We start from the raw sequence: 17,657 nt of genomic DNA, 5'->3' as shown, positions 1-17,657 counted from the left end.
GAGGAGGAGGAGGAGAGCTTGAGTGGAGGAAACCAGGCTTGAGGGGATCCTGGAGAATGAAGTGTGAGAGTGGTTGGTCTTGTCAGGACCACAGGGGGAGTGCAGGCCACCCACACAAACTCGGAAGACAGTGGCTCCCAGTTTGCCAGGAAAGGGACCACCCTGAAGTTAGTGCCATTGTACATGAGCAGGAAGGGGTTGCTGTGCAGTGTGCGCTGTTGCCCGTGTGTGTTGAAGTCTGCGACATCCATGGCGATCAGACGGTTGCCTGTGTAAAAAGGCAGGGGCCAGAGACTCCTGGGTGACCAAGAAAGAAGCCACCATGCGCTCAGGCTGTTGCCCTGATTTGTTGCACCAAGAAATCACGAGGGGACACCTACCCATCATCACTGGAGCGGAGCATGGATGTCCGACATAAACAAGTAAAGCCCAAAGACTGAGAAAGCTGTTGCATCAGCACAGAATGACAGTTAAAGGTCTAAGGCCCTCAGTTAGGGGATCAGAGATCACAGAGGATCGTCACTTGCCTTCACAGAATGCGGGCTGCCATCATGTTGGACAATACTTGTAAAGGCTGTTGGGTTCTTACACAAACTGGGAACCTTCATATTGGGAAACCTTAACTCTTAAGGCAAAGAATAAGACTTTGGGGTGCGTGGGGCTAGAGGGACTGCATCAGGGAGTCATCTACGGTATAGAATGGGGACTAATCCTCCATACCAGAAAGGAGTGAGGAACTCGGGGAGTCCGCCCAGGAGAACTTTAAGATGCTGACCGTAAGAGGACTGTGTGGATTATTTAGTGTGTCATACATGCTTTGTGCATTTAAATTAAATACAAACTTTTTCATAAACCCTTGTATTTCACTGGACAACCCATTTATTGCTACTACTGTTTGCATGTTGATTTATTAACCTATGTTGCCCAGCGCATACTTCTCCCTGCTAAGCCTTTGACTGCTCAAACTGAGCTACCTCTGACATCCAAGTGCTGGACGAGGTAGTACTTTGCCCATTTATTCAGGACCAGACATCAGCATTAAAAGTCATCAACCCCCACGGTTTGGCCCAGTAGCATAAGTATGTCCTGTGACTCTCTGATATGGGTTCTGACAAAGATGACGACTGCACATTTATTTTACACGAAAACCTGCATTTTCATACTTATTGTTAAATACTTTGTCTTCGCAATAGTAGTAATTCTTGCAACGTGTTTAAACATGTAAAACGCAACAAAAGCATAGATATAAATACCAGGTCTAAACTTTGTATTCTCTTGCTTGACAAAATAGTATTACATGGGTCTGGTTCGTGCTCTATAAAACTCAAAAAATAAATCCATATAAAATTAGTACAAAACATGACATCACACGCATTCAATTTGACACTACGTTAATCACAGTATTAGATGTAGCTCATTGCTAATAAAAATTTATTGCTGTAATGCAGAATTAATTATAACTTAAAATATTCAACAATTATTCACCTTGATTGTCTTTCAGCTGAACATAGAACATGCTAGGGCTTTCCACTTTTAAGACATAGACCAAAATTGCTTCATTGAAGGGTAGTTCTACCGATTTCCAGCATAAACTCATACCTGTTTGTAACAAAAGGAGAGGAAATCCAATAAAATATATTAAAAAATCATATATGTGTCAACAGCTGCAATATTTAAGGGCGTTTTTCACATTAATCTTACAGTGAATACATTGTAATTTGCAGATGTTGCAATAGATGCACGTTTTTGACTACACAGCCCTTTTCAGAAAACAGAAGTTAGAGGTGGGCTAGTGATCTCACCTCTCTATAAAGCAGAGTTTAGAAGCTGGTGTGGAAAACTAAGCACAAAAGACACTTTAAAGAAGCTGCTGGACAGAAGCTGAGGACAGTGATCCTATGGGAAATATATTGGTTTAGTCAATGTTTTTACACAAGTTTCACAGCAGCCTGAGGAAAGATGGTGGAGGTGGGTGTAAATCAAACAGCAGGCACTGGGAGGAGGGCGAATATGGTGGGGGTGCAAACAATGTACAGCGGGAAGAGGGCATGGGGTGGAGGGGTGAAACACAAGTGTGCAGTGGGGGAGTTGGGAGGGAGAAGTTACAACGGACAGAGTACGCGATTAGGAGCGAGACAGAGCTACAGGAGAGAAAGCGAGGGGGCAGGCTCAAAGCAAGAAACAGGCAGCAAGCGAAAAAGAGAGAAGGAGTGAAGAAAGAGTCGCAGAGAGACAGACAGGGAGCCAGGGGGTAGAGAAAGAGAACAGACTATGAATAAGAAAGCAGAAGCGACGGGGGGAAAATGAGAGACAGCAAAGAAAATATGAATAGCAAGAGTTTGGGAAAGTAATGTGGAGAAAGGGAGAGATGAAAGGTGGAACTTGCAGTGTAAGAGAGGAGACCGGGAGTGTGAGCGAGATACAAGGGAAGAGGATTACAAGGGAGATTAGACAGTCACAGCTGCTCAATAACAGACTTGGAGACAAGACCCATCTTTAAAGATATCGAGTTGCTATGTATTCGATAAAGCTGCTTGACTTTAGCAACAATGGCACCCCACACCATGCCAATGAAGAGATAGCGTGCAAAATACATGTTGGCTGTGGGACGTCTTGACAACTGTTGGATCATGGATGTTAGAACATTTGAGATTTATGAGGCATTGTGGTGAATGCATGATGTCAACTGGTAATGTCTTGTGGAGACATAAATAAAACAGATATTTATAATTTTATATAGTGAAATATGATGTGTATATATATATATATATATATATATATATATATATATATATATATATATATATATATATATATATATATATATATATATATATATATATATATACATATATACATATATTAAGGATTATACTCCTTAAGGCCTTATTAAGAAAATAAATAATATCTCCCCCCGGCTCCCATAGCTAGATAAACTCTTTTACAGGCTTTGGCTTTCTGTCCTGTATGAATGAAAGTGAGCAAGAAACCCCGGACTGGATTCGACTTGAACCGCGCATTTCTCAGGTACAAGGCTAACTCAAAAATAGATGCAGTATGTTACTGGTGATGTCTTCTGTGCACGCTGCTGTCGTACATAAATGTCTCCTGTTGAGCAGCTTTAAAAACACCTCTAGGCCCTTTGTATGCATCCATTCTTGCTGTGATAAAACCCATGACATCATATTGCTCAATAACATTTCCGGAGTGCATTTTGGGGACTGCCTTTCTTCAGAGGGCAGTTACTGTCCAATTATAAGCCAGCATTACTGGTCATTTGGAAAAACCATCCAGCGCCCAGTTTCCTCCCAGGTAGGTGTTCTGAATAGTGCGGATAAGGCTACTACAGCACAGATGTGTTGTAGGTCACAGCAAGCAGAGATGTCATCTGACCCGATGTATCTCACCCAACCATGTCCCATGAGACAACTGCATCCGCAGACGTCCCACCGCTTCTACATCACACAGGACCTTCAGATGTAGTAGAAATACTACCCAAGCAGGCTTGGAGGCTGCAGTAACTTGACCACATCACCACTCGCGCATGGCACCTGACGCTTACCCCCACTCTCCCTTCAAGCACTCATGCACCCTGTGCCCTCCCAAACAGGGCAGTGCGCTGAAGTCCCATACAGCGCTCTACAACAACCAAGTGACATGACAGAAGTACCCAGGCTTTAGGAGGGGTTAAAAACTGGGGGCTGGGGGGTGCTGGTCTCTCAAAGGGATGTGGCCGATGTAATTAAGGGCTTGGCTTAAACACATAAGCTAAAAAATCTATGCTTACCATAGTGTCCCATCCGAAAAATGTGTTGCTTCTGTCATTATAGTCTGATAAATAATAAAACATGTAACATTACACCTACAACAAGCCAGGATTATTAGGATAATATAAATAAGCAAGAACTTTGGCTTCGTTGAACATAACATTGAAAATGCTTCAGTTCTGGGCTGACGAGACTGTGAAAGATCTATACTGGTCTCTTTGAAAGCAGTGAAGGGGGGTATTTTTGGTAAGATTATTTTTTCATCACAAGGGCACAAAAGGAGAACCCATTAGAGTCCTGTCACAGCACCTGTGTGAAGTAAGCAGAGAAATGCCCTGGTTTTTAATAGAAAAGTGTTGCAGGTAACACGTTTTGGCCACAAAACTGGCTTTGTTTACACAACGGGCGCCATTACAACTTCACATTTATATGCCCTGCAACAGTGCAAGTGACAAATAGACAAAAATACCTGTGTAGCTGTCCATCATATACATGTAAATAAATGTAAATAACAAACATTCGTCATTGTGGCATTAAAGCACAAGTTACTTACCTTCAGTAACGCTATATCTGTAAGAAACAGTAGTTAGTGTTAGATTCCTTAGCATAGAATATCCCAAGGGATCAGACTGGATCCGGAAAGTTTTCGTCGGCAGTACCCCTGCGCGTCGCTAGGCGTCGTCTGCGGCTCTGCGTCGTCGTGATCGCCGGGAAGACGTCAGAGTACTTAGGCGCCGCCCTTGCTCGCTAACGTCAGTTCTGTACATAGCTTTCCGCGCCAGGAACGCAGAGCCATGATAGAAACCGACACTGGTGCCATGAAACTAGGGCCCTGAAAGGGATGTCCTTAACCCTAGATATCGGTTCGCAGAATGGAGAGTATGGGTGGGGCGGTTAGGTATCTAACACTAACTACTGTTTCTTACAGATATATCATTACTGAAGGTAAGTAACTTGTGCATCTGAAAGAAACAGTTTAGTGTTCGATTCCTTACCTTAGAATAGATACCCCAGCCATACCAACCCCGGTGGTGGGTCTGCGAACCAAGATCACACCAGAAACTCCTGGAGAACGGAACAGCCGAAAAAGCCATCACTCCGGACTTGGCTGCCCAGGCAGTAATGTCTAGCAAACGTGTGCAGCGAGGCCCACGTAGCTGCCTGACAGATGTCCTGCAAGGGGACTCCCCGACCCAGGGCAGTAGTAGCCGCCGTGGCCTGAGTGGAATGGGTGTGCAGCCCAACAGGAGGCTCCTTTTTCACCAAGGAGTAGCAAGCCTTGATGCACAAGACGACCCACCCAGAGATGGTCCGCTTGTGCACCGCCCGTTTCTTCTTTTGGCCCACCTAACCAACAAAGAGCTGGTCGTCCAACCGGAACTGGCGTGTGCGTCCAGATAGAATGAGAGCGCACGTCTTGGGTCAAGACGGTGAAGCCTCTCTTCCTCTTTCGAGGGATGCGGAGGCGGATAGAAGGTGGGCAAGGTGAGGGACTGCCCGATGTGAAAGGCTGAGACTACCTTGGGCAGGAAAGAAGGACGAGTCCTTAGAACAACCTTGTCCGGATGGACAGAGAGGAAAGTAGGTTTAGAAGATAGAGCCTGGAGCTCAATCAATCTCCTGGCAGAGGCAATGGCAACCAGGAATGCAGTCTTAAGAGTCAGAACACGAAGAGGGCAGTTATGAAGTGGCTCAAAAGGAGCACCCATCAGATATGTTAGAACAAGATTCAAGTCCCACTGAGGCATCACAAAGGGAACAGGAGGGAACATGTGTGTGATGCCTTTCAAGACTCTATTAACAACAGGGGACATGAAAAGAGAAGGCTGATCAGGAAGACTTAAGAAGGCTGAAATTGCAGAGAGGTAGCTCTTGACAGTGCCCAGAGCAGAGCCCTGCTGGGCAAGAGAAAGAAGAAAGGGGAGCAGAGAGTGGATCCACAGCCTTTGCTGTGCACCATGCCACAAATCTGTTCCACCTGCAGGCGTATACCGTTTTTGTGGAGGGATGCCTGGCTGCCAGAATCACATCGCAAACTTCAGGAGGCAAGTCAAATGGCCTCAACTGTCGCCGCTCAATCTCCAAGCCTGTAGGTGGAGACTGGACAGGTTCGGGTGCAGGACCGTCCCCTGCTGCTGCGACAGAAGTTCCTCCCGAAGAGGCAGACGAATCGGGGGATCGACTGACATGCTGAGTAGCTCGGGATACCAGTATCTTCGTGCCCAGTCCGGAGCCACAAGGATAATCTGGGCCCGGTCGCGCCTGATCTTCTTCAGCACTCTGGGCAGAAGTGGTATAGGCGGAAAGGCGTACAATAGACCACAACTCCACTCGCGACGAAAAGCGTCTCCGAGCAAGTGCCGCCTTGGAAATTCCAACGCGCAGAACTGATGACATTGCGCGTTCTCTTCTGTGGCGAATAGATCTAACCAAGGCTCTCCCCATCGCTGAATGAGACCTTGCGCCACTTCCGAGTTCAGATGCCATTCGTGATCCATCATGCACCAACGGCTGAGTTCGTCCGCCCTGGCCTTCAGAGAGCCTGCCAGGTGTTGAACCACCAGGGTCACGCCCTGATGTTCCAGCCACTGCCAGAGGCGCAGAGCCTCCTGGCATAGGGTCCACGACCCCACCCCGCCCTGTTTGTTGGAGTACCACATGGCGGTGGTGTTGTCGGTGAACACATGCACTACACTCCCTCGGACGGAGGGGAGGAATGCCTTCAGTGCTAGACGAATCGCCCGCAGCTCCAAAAGGTTGATATGGAGCCGGGACTCCGCCGGAGACCAGAGGCCTTTGATCTTCGCCTCTCCCATGTGGCCTCCCCAGCCCTGGAGGGACGGGTCCGTCACAACCACGTGCTCCGGGTGGGGCAGGGGGAGGGATCTGCCACTGACCAAATCGCGGTCCGTGAGCCACCACTGCAGTTGTCTCGCAGTGCCCTCTGAGATCAAGACATGATCGGACAGGTTGCCCTGATGCTGGGCCCACTGAAACTTCAGGTCCCACTGCAGAGCCCGCATCCGCCACCGGCGTGATGCACCAGAAGGATGCAGGAGGCCATCAGCCCCAGAAGCCGCAGCGTCAACCTGACCGAGACTCGGGATAACGGCTGGAAGATTGGAATCATAGCCTGTATATCCCGTGCCCGCTGTTCGGGAGGGTAAGCCCGAAACTGCCCCGAGTCAAGAACCGCTCCGATGAAGAGGAGCTTCTGAGAGGGACACAGGTGCGACTTCGGCACATTGATGGAGAACGCCAGCAAATGCAGGAGGTCGGCCGTAGTCTGGAGGTGGCTGACGACTGTCTGGGGCGAGCCCGCCTTCAACAACCAATCGTCGAGGTAGGGTAAGACTGACCCCCCCCTGCCTGCGCAGATGAGCTGCGACCACCGCCATCAACTTAGTGAACACCCGTGGGGCGCTTGTAATGCCGAAGGAGAGCACAGTAAACAGAAAGTGCTCTTGGCCTATCGTGAACCGCAGGTAACGCCGGTGGGCCGGCAAGACGGGGATGTGGAAATAAGCGTCGATCAAGTCCAACGCTACCATCCAGTCTTCTGCGTCCAGGGTAGCTAGGACCTGAGCCAAAGTCAGCATCTTGAACTTCTCCTTCCAGAGGAAGCCGTTGACGTTCCGCAGGTCCAAGATAGGGCGTAGGCCCCCTTTGCCCTTCTTGGGAACCAGAAATTAGTGGGAGTAACAACCACACCCTATTTCTGGCCCAGGAACGCGCTTAATTGCCCCCTTGGCCAAGAGGGCCGTAACTTCCTCTTGCAGTAGTCGCAAGTAATCCCCCGACACACAGTGGTATTGGGGTGGCATGGCTAGAGGGGTCGCCTCGAAGGGGTGGGAGTAGCCCCTGAGACGATTTGCAGCACCCACCTCTCCGATGTGACAGTGCGCCAGTGGAGGAGGTGATGGCGAACCCTGCCCCCCACTGGCGTCACATGGGCCTGAAAGCACGGACTAGGAGGGTTTTGAAGCGGATGCTGCAGGGGTAGGTGTGGACTGACCTCGCCGTTGTCCCCGACCGCCGCCACGGCGGTTTCCACGGCCGCCACTGCATTGGAAATTAGTCTGGGGTGCGTGGCTTGCAGCACGTTGGGAGGCGCCCCTTCCGTGGCCACGAAAGGGGCGAAAGGCACCCGATTGCTGGCGTGGGGCCGTGAGGCCCAAGGACTTGGCCGCAGCCCTGGAGTCCTTGAAACGTTCCAGCGCATGGTCTGCGATGTCGCCGAAGAGGCGACAGCCACCAAACGGCATGTCCAGGAGTATGGCCTGGACATCGGCCGAGAAGTTGGGGACCTCAACCAGGCGTGGCGTCGAACCACCACCGTCGTTGCCATCGCCCTGCCCAGTGAGTTCGTTGTATCCAGTCCACACCGGATAGAAAAGCATGCTGCATCTCGGCCCTCCGCAAGGGTTTGGGCGGGTTTAGCCTGGACCTCCTCCGGGCATTGTGGCAGCACCTCCGCAACCGTGTCCCACAGAGTGTGGGTGTAGCAGCCCAAGAGACAGGCGGTATTTACAGACCGCAGCCCTAAGCTAACAGACGAGAACACCTTCTTCCCGAACTGTTCGTATCTCTTGGATTTCCTGTTGGGCGAGGCCGACAGGAATGCGGTCTGGGAGTTGGAGGCCTGGATGACCAGACTCTCGGGGGTAGGGTGGGTGGACAAAAAGCATGGGTCGCCCGGGGCCGGGCGGTAGCGTCTGGTCACGTTCCTATCCACAGGCGGACCTGTGGCGGGCTTGGACCAAGTGCCCACAAGAACGTCACACAAGGCCTCATTGAACGGCAGCAGAGGCTAACTGGAGCTTGACTGCGGTTTGAGGAACTCAGTGAGGAGGTTAGTCCTCACGGCCGCGACGGGGAGCTTAAGGTTTAAGGCCTTAGCTGCCTTCGTCAACACTACACTATATGTAGAGCCCGCCTCCGAAGCCACAGTCGGAGGGGAGCTAAATCCAGTGTCTGGCGAAGTGTCAAGACCACTGGCCTCCCCAAGCTCATATGTCCAGTCCTGTTGAGACTGGCAATCTAGTGCCAGAGGGTCCTCAGACCCCTCCCAATCCTCCGCCTCGTCACCCGTACCCTGCAAAACAGGATCAGTAGACGGGGCCTCCTCGTGGAAATAAAAATCTCCAAAGGCCGTCGGATGCGGCGCCCAGCGGTGCCGTTCCGGCGCCAGAGTTGGACCGAAGGAGGCTTTGGGGACAGCGTCCACAGCGGGCGCGACACCCGTTGGGCCGGCGCCGGTGAGGTCGTAAGGTCGACCGGCGAAGACCCAGATCCGGAAGCGGATTCGGTGAGGTCCTGCTGCGCCGAGACCGAAGTCGCCGGCGGCGTCGGAGCCGAAGCACCCGACCCGCTAGGACATCCTGTCGGGGCCGCTTGGCCCGAAGGCGCCACGGAACCAGACTGAGGAGGGAGGGACCTCATGGCCATGAGGTACCGCTCGATCTCCTCCAGCGTTGTGCCGTGCCCCAGGGACCCGAAGGTGTGGGGCAGGCGGCGACGCTTGCGACTCCCGAGCCTCCGGCCGCATCGTGCGAGCGTCGGGGCGGGTCGGAGGAACGATGATGTCGCTCCGACCTCTCATGCCGCTTACCTGAGGACTTGGAGCCTGACGACCGGTGTCCACTCCCGGAGCTTCGATGACTCCGACCTCGCGACCTGTCCCTCGACCTCCCGTGGGACCTGGACCGGGACCTGAAGCGGCGCGGGGCCGACTGCCTCAGCTCGAGTCGCTTGCGGGACCGCTCCCGCCTAGCCTTCGACGTCAGGGCCCGGCAGTCGGAGCAGGTTCGATCGTCATGGTCGAGGCCTAAGCACTTCAGGCACCGGCGATGGGGGTCCGTGACCGGCATCAGTCGGTCGCACTACGAGCAGGGCTTGAACCCGGGCATCCCTACCGGCACCGATGGAGTCGAAGACTCGATAGAAAAAGAGTGATGAAAAAGATCAAAAGTTCAGTCAAAAATTGACTGGGGTTAGAGCTTCTCCGGATCTGCGCTAGCTGGCGCGGGAAAAAGAAGAACTGACGTCAGCGGGCATGGGCGGTGTAGGAAGGTAGCCCCTGACTATGGTTGCCCCCAACTTTTTTGCCGATGTTTTAGCTGGTTTTTGACATAGTTGGCCTGGGACCCTTCCAATCAGGACCCCATGCCTACTGCTCTCTCTGTAAAATGGATTCCATGTACCTTAGGTACATATCCAATTGGTACTGGGCCACCTTATCAGACCCTGTAACTCAGGGCATAGGTGAACCCAGGGCCTACAGCATGTATTATGCCACCCCTGGCTGGCCATCTAAATCTGACACAACTGGCTGCACGACAGCTGGGGCAAGGTGGTGTAATCACCCTTTGCTTTAGATATAGTATACCTATATCTAACCCTAAAATGGACACATAGATTCCTATCAGTCACTCCTATGGCAGGCCTTAACAATCCTGAAGGCAGAGTGCTTGGAATCATGTGAGATGGTGCTCTGGCACGAGCTGAGCCCGTTTGCAGCTTGCGGAACCAAGTCCTAATAGCTGTTCCATGATAACGCATACCATATACTCTTAAGTGCATTATAATCCTCGCGGTTATATGCCAACTCTGGTATCGCTTTATCAAAACATGTCGAGTAAGGTGTCATACGAATTGGAATACTAACCCCTATTCTGGCCACGGGGTTAGCATTCCACCCTTCTAGAGGGACACGACATGTATGTAACTGTGAACCCCGGTTAAAGTTAACTCGAGCCTCAGCATCACAAAATGGATGCTGCCACCACAGACACAAGTCTGACCACCTGCTGCTGGGAGTCCTTCCAGCGAGGAGAGCTTGGACAAAGGGCTTCCTGTCAGGGGCGGTGCTAGCACCATCCCAGACAGGGTTTTGTGTATCCTGAGTAGACAGGGCTGAATAGGAAGGTGACTGCAAGTGGCACCCCGGTGCTCACTATGCATCTGCCGGCTAGAACCAGTTCCAGGGGCACACCAGCCCCTGAGCTGGGGAAAGTCCGGCATGGGAGAGGGGTGTAACCACCCCCCTTCCTGGTCCCAAACATGGGCAGGACCTAGTCGCGTACCAGCCCCTTTCTTTAGTATAAAGGTGGGAGCGGGGACCCTTCCAAATTAGATCATCTTTGAATCCTGAAACTACTTTCTACGAAAGGAACTCAAGACTTCTTCTCAAGATTTCTCCCTTGTGACTAAGGAGTAGTCACCCTGCAGCAGCAGGCACCAACTAAGTCTTTTGCGGTTTGCTGAAACATCCTTCCTCCGGAACCAGAATGACCCAGCACGACGAGACCCGGACTCCCTGCCCTCTCTGACCTCAACCTGCCTCTACAGCACAGCTGAGAACCGTAGGGGCGACGAGACCAGAGGACCCGGCGACCATCAGAACCAGCACGACGCTGACCTAGCACGACCACGAGGGACCCTCGAGTGGGTGCACTGGGGTAAGAGAAGTCCCAACCCCAAGCAGCACGAGCACCGAAGACCAGCCCCCCAACATCCTCCAGATCTGCGTGGGGCCCTTTTGCTTCTGTGTCGCTTGCCACGTTGTCCGGTCACTTACCCGTTGGCTAGTGACCCTCCAGACGACGTCCTACGTTTGTTTCACCGCTGGTCTAGCTCCTCTAGACTGGCCCTAGTCTCCTCCTGAAGTGGACCTTCCTCGGACGCTCCTGGTCCACTCCAGACGCCATTTTGAGTCCACCGCGTGGGCTTGCATTTGCCAAGACTTGTTGCCCCAATCCTGGGTCCAGCGACGTCGACAGCAGATACCTTCGTGGGACAGCTCGCACCTCCATCCTGGTCGCCGACAACGCCTCCTGGTCCAAGAGACTGCAGAGCCCAGCGTCGCCCACTCACCTGGTCGAGGTGACTTTGTCCGGTGCCATCCTGGAGCCCATCTAATCACTGGCTAGTGATTCAGAACTTGGTCCCCTCTGCTTACAGGTATCCTCCATTATCGATCCAGGCTTGGATCACATCGAACTTCATCACTGGTCGCCTGCCAGCAACAACTTCTTTCAGGCTCCATAGACTGCAACGAGGGTTCCCGACGTCTTTACAGCCCTATGCAGCCGCAGCCCCTGGGCTAGGTAACCTGAGCATTTCGGTGCTCCAGCATAGCTTAACTATCTAAGTGTCCAGATCCTTTTTCGTTTCAGCTCTACCTAATCGGATTCGTCCGATAACACCAACTTTACGAAATCTAGCATCCCTAGACTTTGTCCCGCATCCCGCGTGAGAGTGCACACTCTGCACCCGATCTCCCTAGGCCTCCTGCTCGTAATCTGAAGGTTCAGTAGTCCAGTCCTAGCGATCCTAAAGCCTTTGAGACTAGTTACTTACCTGCTAGTATTTCGCATTCCACTTTTGTAGTATAGGGTTTTCCGTGCCCCTCGGGCATTTGTGTAAATTGTGCGACTTTCAGAAATTCTTTGAGCTTTGTATTGTGCTTAGCGCCCTGTCCTCAAAGAGTCCAGGGCTGTTGTGTTCTAAATAAATATCCTTTCATTTTCATAACAACTTGTGTGGTGTCCTTTCACTTGGTGTTCAAGGGGTATATGTGATGGTATAACAGCTGGCTTAACACGCCCTCTAGAGTTTAGCCTAAAGACTGCTCTTGTCCACGCTACTAGGATAGCTGGTCTAACAGGTTGACTTACAACCAATCATCAATAAGGGTTGTTTGGACTGATACATAGTGATCACTAAAATAGTGAGCACTGCATATCAGGCCAACTTCTCACAGGCGGCGTCTAAGTACTCCAACGACGTCATTCCGGCGCTAACGACGCAGACGACGGACGCGGAGACGCAGACGACGGACGCGGAGACGCAGACGACGCCTACCGACACGCAGGGGTATTGCTACGCAAAAGTTTCCGGATCCAGTCTGACGCCTGGGGATATTCTAAGGTAAGGAATCTAAGGTAAGGAATCTATCACTAACGTGTCTCTTTCAGATTGACGTGATTGTACGCCACTTGGGGAGGTGATGGCAGACCCTGCGCCCCACTGGCATCGAAGGGGCCTGAAATGCCGGACTAAGAAAGCTTAGAGGCAGATGCTGCAGGGATGGGTGAGGACTGACCCTGCCGGGGTCCCCCGGTACCGCCATGGCGGTAACCACGTCTGCGACCGCGTTGAGCCTGGGTCTGCGGCCTGTTGCTGGCTGGACGTGAGGAGGCGCCCCTGTCTTGGCCACGAAACGAGCAGAAAGCGGAAGTTTGCTGGCGGTGGCCTAGGCCCAAGCACTTGGCCGTAGCCCTGGAGTCCTTGAAACGCTCTAGCGTACTGTCCGCTTTGTAGCCAAACAGGCGACAGCCATCAAAGGGCATGTCCATGAGGGTGGACTGGACTTCCCCTGAAAAGTTGGCGGACCTCACCCAGGCATGACGGCGAACCGCCAATGTTGTTGCAATCGCCCTACCCAGCGAGTTTGTGGTGTCAAGTCCACACCGGATCGAGTAGCGTGCTGCATCCCGCCCTTCCGCTAGGGCGAGCCGTGCCCGGGCCTCCTCCGGGCACTGTGGCAGCACCTCCGCAACCGTATTCCACAGAGAGTGGGTGTTATGGCCCAAAAGGCAGGCAGTGTTGACAGACTGCAGCCCCAAACTCAGGGAGGAGAACAGTTTCTTCCAAACTGATCATACCTTTTGGATTCCTGATCCGGAGGAGTGGTCGGGAATGGAGTTTGGAACGTAGAGGCCTGGATGACCAGGCTCTCAGGGATCGGGTGAACGGATAGAAAGCAGGGGGTCGCCTGGAGCCAGGCAGTGGCGTCGGGCCACGTTCCGATCCACAGGGAGGCCTGAGGAGGGCATGGACCAGGTGCCCATCAGAACGTCTGTGAGGGCTTCGTTAAACGCAGTAGAGGCTCCGAGGAGCTTGCCTGCGGTTTGAGCACCTCAGTGAGGAGGTTAGTCCTCACGGCCACGACAGGGAGCTCAAGAGCCAAGACCTTGGCCGCCCTGTTAAACACCAGGCTGTAAGCAGCCCCCTCCTCCGAAGCCACGGAGGGAGGAAAGACGAATCCAGTGTCGGGCGAAGTGTCCAGAACACTGGTGTGAGAAGTTGGCCTGATGTATGATGCTCACTAGTTCTAGCGATCACCTTGTATCAGTCCAAACAACCCTTATGGTGATTGGTTGTAAGTCAACCTTATAGACCAGCTATCCTAATGGTAGCATGGACAAAGCAGTCATAGGCTAAACTCTTTTGGCATGTGAAGCCAGCTGTTTTACCACATATAACCCCTTGAATACCAAGTGAAATGAAAGGACACCACACAGGCTGATATGAAAATAAACAAGTATTTATTAACTAACATACACCTCTGAACTCTTTATGAGATCAGAGGGCTAAGCACATTGTAGGAGAGTAGGGTCTGCAATCCTATGATCACCCAGATTTTTTGCTTTTGTTTCACTGGTTTACGACTTTCTCTGGCTGTGGGCCTGCCAATCAGACACACAGCCTGGCTGTTCTCTCTCTAAATTACAACATGTACCCTAGGTGCATTTACCAATTGGTACTGGGCCACCTTATCAGACCATGTAACTCAGGGCATAGGTGTACCCAGGGCCTACCAGGGGCTGAAGCATGTATTATGCCACCCCTGGCTGGCCTCCTACATTTGACACAACTGGCTGCATGACAGCTGGGGCAAAGTCGTGTAATCACCCTTTGCTGTAGATATAGTATACCTACATCTAACTCTAAAAATGGACACACAGATTCCTATCAGTCACTCCTATGGCAGGCCTTAACAATCCTGAAGGCAGAGTGCTTGGAATCGTGTGAGATGGTGCTCTGGCATGAGCTGAGCCTGTCTGCAGCTTGCGGAACCAAGTCCTAATAGCTGTTCCATGATATCGCATACCATATACTCTTAAGTGCCTTATAATCCTCGTGGTTAAATGCTATCTTTGGTATTGCTTTATCAAAACATGTCGAGTAAGGTGTCATACGAATTGGAATACTAACCCCTCGCCAATTCTGGCGACGGGGTTAGCATTCCACCCTTCTAGAGGGGCACGACATGTATGTAACTGTGAACCCCGGTTAAAGTTAAACGAAGCCTCAGCTCCACAAAATGGATGCTGCCACCACAGACACGAGTCTGACCTCCTGCTGCTGGGAGTCGTTCCAGAGAGGAGAGCTTGGACAGAGGGTTTCCTGTCCGGGGCGGTGCTAGCACCATCCCAGACAGGGTTTTGTGTATCCTGGGTAGGCAGGGCTTTACAGGAAGGTGACTGCTGAGTGGCACCCCGGTGCTCACTACGCATAGGCCGGTCAGAACCAGTTCCAGGGGCACACCAGCCCCTGGCCTGGGGAAAGTCCGGCATGGGAGAGGGGTGTAACCACCCCCCTCCTAGTCCCACCCATAGGCAGGACCTAGTCACCGGGTCAGCCCCTTTTCTTAGTATAAAGATAGGAGCGGGCCCCCTGTTCAAATTAGATCATCTTTGGAATCAAGACACGACTTTCTGCAAAAGTACTTCAAGATTTCTTCTTCAAGATTCTCCCTTGTGGCTAAGGAGTAGTCACCCTGCATCCGCAGGCACCATCTTAAGAACACTGCGGTCTGCTGCAAGTCCTTCCTCAGGAATCAGACGACACAGCTCGACGAGACCCGGCTTCCCTGGCACCTCTGACCTCTACTCACCTCTACAGCCAAGCTGAGAACCGTGAGTGCGACGAGACCTCGAGGGACCGACGATCGCCAAGACTGCACAACTTCTTTACAGCAAGCCCGCCGAGTGTTCCACTGGTGAGTGCTTTGGGGTCCGAGAAGCCCCGACCCTGAGCAGCTCCAGCACCGAAGATCAGCCTCCCAGCATCTCCACGATCTGCGTGGGGCCCTTCTGCTTTTTGCTGCTCACCGCGTTGTTTGGCTACTAGCCGGCTGGCTTGTGGCCTTCTTAACGACGCCCGACGACATCACTGCTGCTGGTCTGGTTGCTCCAGACTGGCCCTTGCTTCCTTCCACAAGAGAAGCACCCCGGACCCTCCTGGTCCACTCCAGACGCCATTTTAGGTCCACCGCGTGGGCTTGAATTTGCCAAGGCTTTGTTGCCCAATCCTGGGTCAAGCGACGCCGACAGCTTCATCCATCGTGGGACAGCTCGCTCCTCCATCCTGGTCGCCGACAACGCCTCCTGGTCCGTGAGATCTGCAGAACACAGCGTCACCCACTCACCTAGTCGAGGTGACTACCATCCGGTGCCCTCCTGGTGCCACCTGACTACTGGCTAGTAGTCACGAACTTGGTCCCCTCTGCTTTCAGGTATCATCCATCTTCAAGATCCAGGCTTGGATCACTTCGAACTCTCTTCACTGGTTGCCTGCCAGCATCTTTCTTCCAGGCTCCTGGACGAGGATTCCCGACGTCTTTTGAGACATATGCAGCTGCAGCCCCTGGGCTAGGTAACTTCGGCATTTCGGTGCCCCAGCATAGCCTCACTATCCAAGAGTGAGAATCCACTTTCGTTTTCCTCCTACCAGGTCGGGTTCGCCCGAGAACACTAACTTTGCATTTACTAGCTACCATAGACTTTGTCCCGCATCACGCGTGAGAGTGCACACTCTGCACTAGAGTCCCCTGGGTCTCCTAGAAGTAATCTAACGATTCTATAGTCAAGTCCTAGCGATTCCAAAGCCTATTAGTACTGTACTTACCTGCTAGTAATTTCGCATTCCACTTTCAGAGTATATGGTTTTCCGTGCCCCTCGGGCATTTGTATATACTGTGCTAACTTAAGTATTTTCGTAAGAGTGTTGTTTTGTGCTTAGTACCCTGTCCTCATAAAGAGTAGAGGGCTGTTGTGATTTTAATAAATACACTGTTTATTTTCATAACACTTGTGTGGTGTCCTTTCACTTGGTGTTCAAGGGGTATATGTGTGGTATAACAGCTGGCTTAACACGCCCTCTTGAGTCTTTAGCCTTAGACTGCTCGTATCCATGCTACTAGGATAGCTGGTCTATAAGGTTGACTTACAACCAATCATCAATAAGGGTTGTTTGGACTGATACAAAGGGCTCACTAGAATAGTGAACATTATATATCAGGCCAACTTCTCACACACATGACAAACTCTTAGGAAAAATACGTTTAAGTTGCACGATTTACAATGGTGCCCTAGGGGCACGACAAACCATGTACTAAGTAAGTGGAATGTGAAAGTCAATAATAGGAATGGAGCTGTCCAGGATCGCTGGGACCACGCTATACTAACTTGAGGTAGGTAATAGGAGGCCCACGGGACGCGTGTGCAGAGTGTGAACTCACACGCGAGATGCGTACAAACGTCTATGGACAGTACAGTTTAAGAAAAAGGTGAGTATGGACGTCCCTGACTAGATAGGACCAAACGACTGTGGAACTGGACACTAGGAGAGTCAAGCTACCCTTGAGCACCAAAATGCTCGTGTTACCTCACCCACAGGCTGCGGGTGCATAGGTGCCAAGTCGTGTCGGGTTCCGGCGTTGAAGTCTATGGATCCTGGAGGAAAAGATGCTGCAGGCGGTCAGGAGGAAGATGTCCGGTGGGATCCAAGGGTGGATCAGTGAAGAGAAGAACCTGAAAGCAGAGGGGACAATGTTCAAAGTCACTAGCCAGTGACTGGAGTGGAACCAGGAGTGGAACCAGATGTCGTCGTCGCGATCAGGTGAAGGTGGACGCTTGTCTCTGCAGCCACGTGAACCAGGCGGTGTCTTCGACGACCAGGATGGAGGCACGAGCTGTCCCACGCAGGCTCTCGCTGTCGGCTAAGGATTCGAAGTCAACAGGCCTTGGCAAAGGCAACCCACGTGGTTAGTGGAAACGGCGTCTGGAGTGGACCAGGAGGGTCCAGGGTGCTCCTCTTTTG

General features: G+C 51.9%; 1 protein-coding gene across 2 annotated transcripts in view; it reads right to left on the bottom strand.

The window, feature by feature from the left end:
* Positions 1–17,657, bottom strand: part of TDRD1 (tudor domain containing 1) — a 1,954,313-nt gene that overhangs the window by 393,339 nt on the left and 1,543,317 nt on the right. For both annotated transcript variants that reach the window (XM_086922877.1, XM_086922878.1), the window contains exon 20: positions 1,486–1,599. In XM_086922877.1, the coding sequence (XP_086779003.1) occupies positions 1,486–1,599 (114 nt within the window). The remainder of the gene's footprint in view (positions 1–1,485; positions 1,600–17,657) is intronic.

Source organism: Lissotriton vulgaris, chromosome 5, assembly GCF_964263255.1.
Source record: "Lissotriton vulgaris chromosome 5, aLisVul1.2, whole genome shotgun sequence".
Taxonomy (NCBI): Eukaryota; Metazoa; Chordata; class Amphibia; order Caudata; family Salamandridae; genus Lissotriton; species Lissotriton vulgaris.
Note: the sequence above shows the minus strand (reverse complement) of the source record. Positions and strands in the feature narration are given on the sequence as shown.